The 12,649-nt window shown below is 54.3% G+C and overlaps 1 protein-coding gene across 7 annotated transcripts; it reads left to right on the top strand.

Moving 5' to 3' along the window:
• The first annotated feature begins 7,616 nt into the window (after positions 1-7,616).
• On the top strand, positions 7,617-12,285 carry LOC128783355 (uncharacterized). 7 transcript variants are annotated; one of them, XM_053933995.1, is made up of 10 exons: positions 7,617-7,819; positions 8,178-8,249; positions 8,337-8,408; positions 9,045-9,152; positions 9,320-9,391; positions 10,029-10,100; positions 10,301-10,372; positions 10,459-10,494; positions 11,127-11,292; positions 11,821-12,285. In XM_053933995.1, exons 1-10 carry the CDS (start codon positions 7,723-7,725, stop codon positions 12,017-12,019), a joined length of 966 nt encoding a protein of 321 aa, XP_053789970.1. In that variant the 5' UTR covers positions 7,617-7,722; the 3' UTR covers positions 12,020-12,285. The 7 variants fall into 7 exon arrangements, with proteins under 7 accessions (XP_053789970.1, XP_053789969.1, XP_053789968.1 ...); XM_053933994.1 differs by having other exon boundaries at positions 10,459-10,554; XM_053933993.1 differs by having other exon boundaries at positions 10,459-10,557.
• Positions 12,286-12,649: the final 364 nt, after the last annotated feature.

The raw sequence follows: 12,649 nt of genomic DNA, 5'->3' as shown, positions 1-12,649 counted from the left end.
TCCTGCCCCAGAGAGGACCTGTGCCCGTGGGGGCTTCTGTGCCAGAGGGAGCCAAAGCCCACGTGCATTGGGGGCTGCGCTCCTGGCCTGCAGGGGCTCTTGGCAGGAGCACCTGGAGCAACTGCTGGCAACACTTGTCTCTGTCAGAAGTTCTTACCCCATGCTGAAATTATTTTCTGCATTGAAGTTATTGCCTTCAGCACAAAAACACCTTAGTGGCAAAGGCACAGAAGAATCTGGCAAGTAAGAATCCTCACTTCAGGAAAGCTTTACTTCCCATTGTTCAACTCAAGTAGTTCCAAATATTTGCAAACTTCCCAAATTAATTTGGGATGGCCTGAGGAGGTGAAGAGTTGGAATTTTGCTTCCCATCTCAAAGCAGCAACTCATTTGCCTTAAACCTCATCACGGAGGATCACTTTACAGAACATAAGACTACACAAAAAAAGGGCAAAAAACAAGGGCCATTCTTTGGGTTTCTATGAAGGGATGATAATATCCTAATTCTCTTAAGGAAAAAAGCTCTCAAGAAATGAAAGTCCACTCAGTGGTACAAAAGTAGCCCAAAGAAATGAGTAGATGGCAAAAGGGCTAATCCCCCCTAGTACAGATATCTAAGTGGCCAGTAAAGTACAGCTCTCCCCTCTTGTTCCCTGCAGCAGAATCAGGAGCATGAAGAGGAAAAGTCACAGATATTCTTTCTGCCCTCCCTAACCAAAGCTGTGCCAAAGCACAGATGCTGCCTTCCAACTGACTCCAATTCCAGCCTAAACCTCTCACCTTCCACACAACTCCTTCTCCAACACCCCACCAGCACCAACCCCCCCAAACTCCCGCACAGATCCCTCAACACCCGCCAGGAGCCCCAGCTGTCCCCGTCCCTCCGCAGAGCTTCCCCACCCTCCAGCAGACGCCCTGGTTCCCTGCAGGTGCCGTGGGATGGCACTCAGGAGGATCTGCTCCAAGGCCTTCCCCTGGAGCACGCTCAGGCTGCCAGGCCTGTGGTTCCTGGATCATCCTTCCCACCGAGCCTTCCTGTGCACGGCTGTTCCATTTGCACCTTTGCGCTCAGCTCGGACTTCTCCACTGACCCACGAGTGCTGGTTGGAGAGGATGGAGAGCAGCCTGGCAAGCTCTTTCTCCAGCTCCCTCTTTACTCTTGGGAGGTAGAACATTCCACAGGAAAGCAACTGCTGCCACAAGGAGCGGGTGGCCTCAGGCACCTTTGGCAATGAAACGAGGCCTTTGTTTGACAGAAGGAAGCACAAGCAATTCACATGAGTAAACAAGTAATTAGCACAGACGTACCTAAGTACTTAGCACCAGTTAGCATAAGAAAACCTGGCAGGCCTAACTTGACCTGAGAGTGACTTGACAAAAAGCTTTAGCCATAGTCTACCAGAAGAACTAAGGGCAAGTGTGGAGTCAGCCCTGTGCAGGGAAGCCATGAGGAAGACTTTGTGCTGCTTTGGGACATCGAGACGGCTCCTGGCCAGGGCCTGGACATCAGCTTCAAGTACAGCAATCTGACACAATGTATTTCTAACCTCCTGCCTATCGAATCACCTCAGCAGTGTAAAGACGGACAGTATGTTTGATACAATTCCTACATCAACCCACTGAAATTTATAGGTGGTGGAGAAACATTGCAGTGGGTGCAGACCCCTGCCCTCCTGCCAGGTCAGTAAAAGGGCTTTTGGCAGACAGTGCATTGTCTGCCGATTTCTTTGAATAAGGGAGACCCCTCAGGACTGCTGTATCCTGAGGGAACTCCGTTGGCCTTGACCTGTAGGCACTGCACAAGCTTAAAATCAGCTGCCTCAGCTTCCAGGACCTCTCTTGGCCAGCATCCTGACGTGGATGCAGGACTGCTGCGAGGCACTGCTGGGACCCAGCGGGACGGGACCGGCTGTCTCGTGTCCACGTAGCACCCCCTGACACAGCCAGGGTCATCCCGAAACCAGAGAAACGCTCACGTGTCAGCACAGGGGAGCAAGGAGCACTGGGCTCCTCTCAGGGTATCTCAGCTGGGCTCGCTCCACAACACACCCCCACTTTAAGGCCTGCTGATGCCCAGCTGCCAGAAATGCCTACCTTGTTCTCTCCAAGATGCACGGGGAGAGCCAATGAGCAGGATGCCTTGGGAGGCAAACTTTCCCAGCCTTTTCTGAGGCCAGGGACACACCAAGATCAGCCAAGACTCTCCACGCTGCCTGGCCCTCACAGCCCAGCTCTCTGCTGGCCCTGGGCCACAGCAGCATCCACCAAGCAAGAGGCAAATGCATATTGCCAAGAGTTGAAACCCAGCAGACTGGGAAGATGTGAAAAGTGTGTGCGTAAAGGCCTTTTAATTCACAGCTCTCAAAGAGAGCTTTGGGGCTCACGGCTGGACAGAGATGCTGCTGCTCAAGCCTCTGTCCAAAGGGGGGAACACACCCTGCTGCAGGTGCTTGGGTTGGTCTCCGCAGGTCCAGGCGGATGCCAAACCTGCTCTTCACAGCCTTCTCCCTTGCCCTGCCCCTCTGCCAAGCGCAAAGGGCCTCAAGGACTGAAAGGACCACAGAGAGCCCAAGGGGGACACTTGCACCTGCCTGACTGGGAGCTCCCTGGGAAGCACTTCCCTTGAGAAGCAAGCCCCTTTCCTCCAAAGGCATTTCCCCAAACGTGTAGCTTTCCTGGGGAACACCAAGACACTCTTAAGAAAAGCTGGCAAGGCTGAATGACTTCAGGTCCTTTCAGGACAGGCACTCCAGCTGTAGCTCGTAATCCCCAAGTGGGTTTCCAGGTGGAGGTTCAGAGGTGCAGCCCCAGGCCCTCTACAAACACAAGCTGCCCGCTGCCTCTTCACCTGCCTCACCTCCTGCCTGGGGTCACAGCAGCAAAACCAGGCTGTTCCAGCCAGAGCCCAGAGCCCTGTTCCCGCAGGACGCTCTTACCAGCACCTTCCAGGAGTCTCCACTGTGCACGCAGCGCTTTTCATGCCCACTCTCAAGAGCCTCTGGAACGCAGAGCACAACCTGGCTGGCTCTGCCACCAGCACAGCCCAAACACAGGCGGAGGAAGAAGCAGCAGGGGTTGTTTTGCGGCTATGCCCAAGAGAATTTTGATATGAGGATCTATGTTTACCCCTGAAAGAATTTTCTACCAAGGTCGTTGACATAGAAACCAAGAAGGAAAGAAGGATAAATAAGAGAAACCTGCAACTGCCTATTCCAATAAGCACTTTGCTTGTCTCTCGTGACCAATGAGTAAAGTGTAAACTTATGAGCTTTGTAAGAATGTCGAAAAGGCATGCATGCTAGAATAAAAACAGGGTTTGAAGCCTTCTGGAAATGGAGGGTGTTGCTTTGTATTGTCTCCGTCTCTACCATGACAGAGTACTGCATCCAGCTCTGGGTCCCCAGCACAGGAAGGACATGGTTCTGTTGGATCTAGTCCAGAGGAGGGACAAAATGCTCTGAGGGCTGGAACCCTTCTGCTTTGGAGACAGGCTGGGAGAGCTGGGGTGTTCAGCCTGGAAGAGAGAAGACTCCAGGGAGACCTGATTGCTGCCTTTCAGTACCTTAAGTGGGCTGGTAAAAGAGATGGGACAGAATTTTTCATAAGGGCCTTTTGTGACCAGACTGTGGGGGAATGGTTTTAATCTAAAGGACGGTTGATTCAGACGAGATGAAAGAAACCCACTTTTTACACTGTAGGTTTTGAAACCCTGGCACAGGTTGCTCAGAAAGGTGGACATCCATCCCTGCAGTCATTCAAGCTTGTGCTCTGAGCAACCTGACCTAGTCAAAGGTGTCCCTGCTCACTGCAGGGCATTGGACTAGATGGCCTTTAAATGTCCCTTCCAACCCAAGCCATTCTGTGCTCCTGTGCTCCATCAAAGCAGTGTGGGATTAGTGCTGGGGTGATTATGCTGGCACCTGTATTTTGGCAGTTGTGCCGTTTAGCAAATGGCCAAGAGAGGATTGATGGGCTGGGCAGTGAAGTCTGCAAATAACACACAGTGTGCTCAAGGAGAAACAGGAGAGGAACACAGCTTCCAGTTCAGATAAATGCCAGCATTTTGCTGCCCATCCCATGTTAAGAAAGAAAGGAATGTCCTGATGATCCCTTTGTGTGGGTGCCCTATTGGCAGTATCAGAACTTGTGTTCTGTAAGACAGTTAAGTTGTTACAGCTTCTTGCCCCATTTCTCACTGGATAAAACCCAAATACTGCATTTTTCCATGTCTACTTTCTTCCAAGTCAAGGCAAATCTTGTTCATTATCGAGTGGGACATATTCATCTGTTCACAAGCAAATTCTTCTTGCCATTCACACAATGTGGATTTGCTCGAATCAGACTGTAATTAAGGTCTACCTCTCACTAGTATTAAAGTTGATGCATTGTGAGGCAAGGTGTCGAGTAATTTGTCCTGGTGTCCGGCCCTGTAGAGGGTTTTTCTGTAATTAAATGACATTTGAAGACAGCTGTAGTCTACCATACTTCTGGCATCCTAGAAATGAAGAAACAGCCTTTGAAACAGGATTTTATCCTTTCTTCCTCTTCCTCCACCCAGGAATTTTAATCTCTGAGGTCTAAGCTCTTCAGCTGCCTCACAAACATTGTTTTAATTCAGACAGGCATCCATGCAGTGAGCCACAAATCAGGACTGTGGCTGTGAAGCTTGAAGCAATGCTGGTTTATAGCACTAAAAATAATAATCTGTTACCCAGGTTAAGCCAAGCACTTCCCAAATAACTCTACCTATCCTCAGGGATGTTTCCAAAAGGATCACTGTAAAAGCTGGGAGTGGGAGAGAGAGTGTCATCAAAATTAAAAATACAGCTTTCTGAGATCTTTATATTCTGATAAAATGAGAGTCAAAATTGTTCATATACGGAACATGAACTAAGAAGTGAACGACAGATTGTCAAAATAATTGCTTGGGGAACAAAAAAAAACATAAATAAAAATAAGTTCATGTGCAGATAATAAGTAAACAATCATGCTAAGAAAAAAAAACAGACGCGCCAAACCTAAAAGCAAGAAGGCTGTTTCATCTGTCTCAATACAAACATAATGACTGAAAAGAATCAGAGATCCTCAAGACCATTACTATATAGAGGAACTTCCAGGTATTGGGGAAAAAAATGAAGGAAACTGTAGTGTGCAATTCACAGAGGTAACCTGGAATTTATTGATGAACTTGTTGCAAAATTTCTAAGAGCAGACTGGAAAAGCATAGGGACTGATCAGACCATGTGTGGGCATTTCCAGCAGTGTGAGGGACGTTTCTGGGAGCAAGTGCAGGGAAGAGAAGCAGCGCACAATCACTGGGTGTCCTAGGGTGACCTTACGATGCTCGCGTCCCCGATCGTGTGTTCTGTTGATGCTGGATATTATATTGTGTGCCTTCCAGACGGGCTCTGAAGCAAAGGCGGGGAGAAGAAGAAGCACAGAGTTTGTTATCAGAGACTGCACTCACTCCTGCACAGTCTGCTGGAACACAGAACTCCACGGTGCTGTCTGGGCATGGACAGGGCAGAACCCCACGCTCCTTTGCTTTTTAGTTACTTTAGCTAGCTGGGGCAGTCCAAGTTTTCCCTCGACTGGTTTTCTTTCCCTTTTCTTGGATCCGTTCGAACCTGCTCTGGACCGGGACCTGGGGAAGCACCGAGAGCTTGCACTTTGTGGCCCACGGGGGGCTACTCTGGGCAGCAGCCTTTCCCAGTGCCAGAGGGACTGATAACAGAGCCACCATCCACGGGAGAGATTTTCTGAATCTGTCATCTCTTCAGAGCAACCAATGAGTTTTGTCATCTGGTATTGTTCATTTTTTGGGCTGGGGAGTGCTTTGCCTGTTAAATAAACAGTTTTTTTTCCACTTCTCTCTGAGGAAATTTTTCCCAAACTGACTGGGGGCAGGGGCCATGTGGGTTTGATTTCTGGGGGGGGGGGGCCTTTTGGACGTTTTCTCCCAAATTTGCCCTAAACCTGGACACAGGGACAATCTCTTTGTGGGCTGTAGACTTTACGACAGTCTGTCCCCTGGGGCTGGGGGAGCTGTCCCAGGGTAGGGAGGGCCAGGGCTGGCAGGGGCTGCTCAGGGATGGGTTTGGCCCATGTCCCTCAAAGCAGCGGCTGCCCAAGTAGCTGCGCTGGCCCCGGGCTCTCCTCCCGGCCTGCTGGGCTTTGTTGGGTGGCACAGCCTGTGCCAAGGGGCGGCAAGGGGCCTGCAGGCCCCAGCTCCTGGGGAAACAGAGAACGTCCTGGCTGTATGCACCGTGCTGCCAGCTCAGCAGTGCAGCACAGCGCGGGCTCACGCTCCCCATTGCTCCCACAGATGCAGCCAGCCCCACAGCACCTGTTCCCAAGGTGAACAGAAGGGAATCAGAACGGGTTGCTGTTGGGGAACACCCTGTTTGCTTGTGATAAGGGCAAGTTTGGCCTTCTATTTCTGCCAGGAAATGATTTGGAAGTGCTCAAGTAAACCTCGACTGAGAGCTTCCCAAATCAGCTCTTTTGTTGCCATAAAGAGATGGAGCTGTCACCCCCATGTCCAGATGGTACCACCAGCAAAGCCCAGCTGGCACCAGCACTGGCTGAGCTCCGTGCCCAGAAGCAGCCGTGGATGCCCACGGTGAGGGCAGGCAGGAGCCAGGCAGGGGCTGCTGTGAGCAGCAGCAGGGCCCCGAGGGGCTGGGGGAGCCCATGCTGAGCATCCCTGGGCTGAGGGCACATTTCCTTCAGTGAGATCATCTGGGCCTGGAGCTCCTCCAGTGGCATGCCCAGGAAAAGAGGGAAGCCATCAAGAACATCTCCAGTGTGAGAGGGGCCCCTGCACTCCCTTGGGAGGCGGTGGAAATCTAAAGGGACCTGTCAGTCACATGTTTTACCCTCCCTTGTTGTTGTCAATCAATGTTTGATGTACTCCCCGATTCTAGAAAGTTCTTCTTCTCTGTAACCCCCCCCATTGGTTCACCTGCTATAACCACTCCCCCTCTATACCCTCATTGGTTCCTCATATGTCACCCCGTTCTATCTCCTCCCCTTGACCCGTTCCCCATTGGATAGTTTGTACCCCAACCACGCCCACTCCTTCCCTCTTATATACCCAGTCCCGCCTTCCCTCAGGGCTCTTGGAGTCTGCTCCCTCCTTGAGTGTTGGTCTCCCTACTCCCTCCACCTTCCCCTCGTCCTCTGCCATTCCGACCATAAACCCTCAAGGATTACAGCTGCTCGAGTGCCCTCTCGTCTATTTCGGTGGAGCTATCCGCGAACCATCGGCCCCTCCCCGCGGACCAGTCAGCCGAGGATCTCCCCGGCCTGACTGGGCACCCGGGCAGCCCGAGGGGCGGCGGAATTTTACACTCCAGGGACACAGCCTGACCAGCAATGCCAGCAGCAGGTATTGCTGAGCAATGGCCCTTGGATCAAGCAAAACATTTCCAATCAGGGCAGTCCATTTGTACAGATGGGGCTACACTCTGGGGGTATAGCCAATGCATGAGGTCACAGCAGGCTCTGGGGTCACAGCAGGCTGAGGTCACAGCAGACTCTGAGGTCACAGAGATGCGAGAGCCCCGTGGCTGCACAGCACCACAAGGACCGAGCAGTCAGTCCTTGAGCACAACTGTTGCGGCAGCAGCGGCGGTGGCAGCAGCGGTGCTGACATTGGGACAGCGGTGTCAGGACAGCGGTGGCAGCAAGAGCTGCAGGACTGGCAGAGGGCAGGGCACCATGGCCCTTGCTCTGCGCCTCTTCCTCCCGCTCCTCCTGGCCGCGGCCCTGCCTGCCAGGGCTGCCCAGGCTGCTCCACTGCAAGTGCGGGGAGCAGGTGAGCCGGCAGCCTGGCTCCCCTTTCCCAGGACAGCGCTCCCTGTTCCCTGGGAAGCGCTGGGGTATGGTTTTCCCCTGGGCTTGAGGGAGGGTTTCCTCTGTGGGAGGGAGAGAGCCCCCATGGGGGCTGGGCTGCTCCAGCCACCCTCCCAGGGATGTTGCACAAGGCAAGGAAATCGTGTGGAGAGTGACCAGGAGCCAGCTCAGAGCTCCCCAGGCCCCTGTGCAGCTTTGGCCATGGCCATTCACATGAGGCTCCCATGGCCTTACCCGGCCCCCTTGCCGTGCCCAGTTCCCAAAGGCACAGGGGGATCCCAGCACACCAGGAAATGGCTCTCATCTGTGCTCCCTTCTAGATGAGCATGCTAGGAAGGCTTCTCCAGCAGCTTGGCTCCATGCAGATTTCCAGCCTCTTAAGCCTCCTGCAGGTATGCTGTCAATGTTCCTAAGAGAATAATCATTGGCAACCTGGCAGGAAGCTGGTGACAGAAGCTCCTGTGCCTGTTGTGTTACAGGTGTGTCTGCAGGGAGGACTTTCCCAGGTCCTCTGGTGAATGTTGCACATAATCCTGAATCCCATCGCAGGGGTGAGTAGTGTGTCCCTGCTGACCCCACAGGCTGAGCCCTGGTTTTGTGGAATCTATTCCTGGGAAATGCAAACACATCTCTTGAGCTCCTCCAAGAGGGAGGCACAGACCTACAGGAGACAGTAAGTCCCTGGAGGCATCCAAACACATGGAGAGGACACTGAGTGATGTGGAGAGACGCCGTGGTGGGTGCATTTCCCTCAGCCTTCCCCTGGGACTCAGCAGCCGGGGGCTTTTCCTGCACATCTGGACACGCCGTGCTCGGCACAGCGGGAAGGGATCCATGGCAGCCTGGCTGCCCTGCTGCTGCTTTCACGGCCTGCAGGGCTGTTTCCCAGCCTGGCCTGGCTGCAGCTTCTCCCCAGCCTCTGCAGGAAGGCATTTGGCAGCAGCTGACAGGGAGCCCAAACTGCACCATGGGCCACGCACACCCTGAGATCCCCTGCAATTTCCTGGTCACCACCAGATAAAGAGGGCTGGTGGTTGGGAGAAGGGAGGGTCCTGCCCTCCGTTCCAAAGCTTCGATGACTTCCTGAACCTTATTAATGTCTTTGACAAGCATTGCCTCCTGAAGATGTCATTTTACTGTTGGGGAACAGGCCCACCTGATCCAGCTGTCCCTTTTCCCTTCTCCAGAGATGGACAGAGAGGCTGTGGTGAAGGCTGAGTTTCCCGGAGGAAGCAGTGGCTCATTGGCAGCCTCTGCTGCAGGAAGGGAGGCGATGCCAGGCCCAGTCACTGGAGGTAATTGCTGTGTCTCTGGGCCTGAGCCCTGCTGAGGCTTGAGCTGCCCTCTCTGCTCCTTGGCAGTGTGGGTAACAGCATTACCTGAGCCCCTTGCAGTGCTCACTTCCCCATAGAAGGCGATCCCAGCACACCGTGGAACATTTCCTATCTGTTCTCCTTTCTAGGTTGGGACCATGACTTACATCATTTGGAAAGACTGGCAAACCATGGCTTAAGGTTCTTGGAACTTGGTGAAGGTTGGTTATCAGCAACTCTTTTCTAACAGAGTGATCATTGTCCAGAGTAATATTCATGTGTGATTTCCTTTAAGATGCTTTGAAGTTTGATGGATTCTGGAAATCCTGTCCTCCAAATTTCTACTCTTGTGCTCAACAGTGATCCCACAGGATCGCTGTCAGTGGGAGGAAGGAGCATTTGGCTGTCCATCTTCCACCCATGTGCAATGCCAGTGTGTCCTTCCATGGTGTGTCCTCTGTGCAGCCAGGGAGAAGAGCAGAGAGGGAAGGGGCTGGGCCCAGGGCTGTGCCCCGGGGCTGAGCCTTTCACAGCTCCTTTGCTGGCCCCAGGGAGCCTGAGCTGCTCCTGCTGCTGCTGCTGCTGCCAAAGCCTGGCCCTGCCTGGGGCTGGGTTTAGAGCTGCTGGCAGCTGCAGGGAGTCCTTTCTGCCCCGACTGCCCAGCAAGGGGCTCCTTCCATCCCAGTGTGGGGCCGCCGCAGGCACGTGGTCCCCCTGCCCCTGCTCCTGAGTGGGAGGCAGAGCTGAGCGAGTGCCTTGGAGGCCACCAATCACCCAGGGGCACTCACTGCCACTCTGGCCTGAAGGAGAATCTTCAGCAGAGACACAGGAGCTGTTCTGTGCTGCCTTTCTTTGCAGCTGAACGTGATGATGAAGATGATCTGGATTCCCAACCCATACCCATTACTGAGCCTCAGGGAGATGCTGAGGGTAGGTCAAGGCCTTTCCCCCTGGAGAGCTGCCAGCTCAGAGCCCAAAGCTCAGCCAGGGGGGCATCGCTGCAGGTGCCAGGACAGAACCACGCACGTGTGTGCCCTTGCCCTGCGCCATCCCCTCAGCGCTCCTGCGGCTCAGTGCTGCCCGTGCAGATCCGCAGAGATGACAGAGCTTCTGTGCCTGTTGTGTTACAGGTGTGTCTGCAGGGAGGACTTTCCCAGGTCCTCTGGTGGATGTTGCACATAAGCCCCACTCCCATCGCAGGGGTGAGTAGTGTGTCCCTGCTGACCCCACAGGCTGAGCCCTGGTTTTGTGGGATCCATTCCTGGGAAATGCAAATATTTCTCTTAAGGTCCCCTGAGAAGGAAGAACAAACCTACAGGAGACAGTAAGTCCCTGGAGGAATCCAAACATCTGGAACAAATCCTGAGTGATGTGGAGAGACGTGGTGGTGGGTGCATTTCCCTCAGCCTTCCCCTGGGACTCGGCAGCCGGGGGCGTTCCCTGCACATCTGGACACGCCATGCCCGGCACAGCGGGAAGGGATCCATGACAGCCTGGCTGCCCCGCTGCTGCTTTCACGGCCTGCAGGGCTGTTTCCCAGCCTGGCCTGGCTGCAGCTTCTCCCCAGCCTCTGCAGGAAGGCATTTGGCAGCGGCTGACAGGGAGCCCAAACTGCACCGTGGGCCTGAGATCCCCTGCAATTTCCTGGTCTCTGGGTTGATGCAGAGAGGCAGCTGTTTGCAGGAGGGAGGGCCCTGGAGCAGCTCCAAAACCCTGGCCATTTTCCTTGTCTTTATCCACCCTTTGACAAGTATTGCTTGGAGCAGAACAGCACAGCACAGAGGAATTATGGCATGCAGGCTCAGGGGTTTGGCTACTGGGCAGTCCTGTGCCAAGGGGCGGCAAGGCCCCAGCTCTGGGGGAAACAGAGACCAAGGACCTCCTGTCCCTCTGCACCGTGCTGCCAGCTCAGCAGTGGAGCACAGCACGGGCTCACGCTCCCCATTGCTCCCACAGATGCAGCCGGCACCTCAACACATGCTGACAAGACCTGGAAAAGCATGAGAAGAGTTTTCTGCTGGGGAACACCTTGTTTGGTTAAGTTGATGGCCATTGTGCTTGGTGCAGCACTTTGCCTGATGATTTGCTCTGCTGGAATCTGGTATTGCTGGAAGAGAAAATGGTGAGTGTTTTGGTGATCTCGACCTCAAACAGCTTCCTTTAATGGCTGCTGATAGTCAGGGAACATTGCCCGTGAGGCTGCAGTGGAGCTGCGGCCAGTCTGTGGTTGTCCAAAGAACTCCGCTGAGGGTTCTGCTGCTGCCCAGTGCTTTCATTGGCCTCTTCATTGCTGGGCCTTGTCCTGGGGGCCCGCTGGGGCTGCAGCCAGTGCTGGCTCCCACTGAGGCTGCCTGGCCAAGAGCAGCCCCGGGGGCACAGGGCACAGGCAGAGCAAGGTGGGGAGGAGAAAGAGCAGGGACGAGATTGCCCTTGCAAGGCAGTCGTGCTCTGGGGCCCACTCCTGGCCAGGGAGCCTGCCCAGAGCCGTCCCCTGCTCGCCGGGGCCTTGAGGGGCAGCTGTCCAGCTGGGCCAAGCTGTGCCAGCAGCTCCAGCCGGGCTGGGGAGCCTTGCCAGCTCTGGGCCCTGCTGTGCAGGAGGGTCCCAGTGTGCCACTGGCAGCTGGGGCCTCAGCCACTCCTCTCTCCAAAGGTGCTCCTGCCCATCTTCAGAAGACAATCCTAACAACTCTGGCAAAGAGAACTTGATCCGTCCTCCCAGCTCTTCACTTCTGTCCCCATCTGCCCTGCCGCAGCTGCAGCACCCTCTTGAGCCCTTCCCTAAACTCACCCCTCCACAACGAAACCCTCCGTCCCTGAGCCCCCTGGTCCTGTTCCCCAGCTACGACTAAAGGTGGGCAGGCCTCCTCTGCCAGGGGAGGGCTTGGCCCGCATTTTATGTTCAAATAAAGAAATAGAGTTGTCATAGATACGTCTGGGTGGTACCACCAGCAAAGCCCAGCTGGCACCAGCGCTGGCTGAGCTCCGTGCCCAGGAGCAGCCGTGGATGCCCACGGTGAGGGCAGGCAGGAGCCAGGCAGGGGCCGCTGTGAGCAGCAGCGGGGCCCCGAGGGGCTGGGGGAGCCCATGCTGAGCGTCCCTGGGCTGAGGGCACATTTCCTCCTGTGGGATCATCTGGGCCTGCACTTCATGAGGCACACAGGGATGTTTTGGGCTCTCTGCTGAGCTGTGCAGGATCCCTCATGAGGCACACAGGAGTATTTCTGGCCTCTCTTAAGGTGTGCCAGGATCCCTCACGAGCTGTGCATCAGGCTAAATGTGAGGCGGTTTTTTACTCTTCTCAGCATAGCAAAGATGTTATGAATAAATCTAAGATTTAACAGTTGGTTTGTATGTTAACCTTTTGTCTGTTTATTTCACAGTTTGAAAGTTCTCTTGAATGTATTCACTGGTTCCACCCCTGTTTGTATTCTCCTTACCCGATGCATCTGTCCTTATCCCCGGTCCTTGCTCCAGTTGTA

The sequence above is a fragment of the Vidua chalybeata genome, unplaced genomic scaffold (assembly GCF_026979565.1).
Source record: "Vidua chalybeata isolate OUT-0048 unplaced genomic scaffold, bVidCha1 merged haplotype scaffold_223_ctg1, whole genome shotgun sequence".
NCBI classification, from domain to species: Eukaryota; Metazoa; Chordata; class Aves; order Passeriformes; family Viduidae; genus Vidua; species Vidua chalybeata.
The sequence above is the reverse complement of the archived record's forward strand: the minus strand, read 5'-3'. Positions and strand labels throughout refer to the sequence as shown.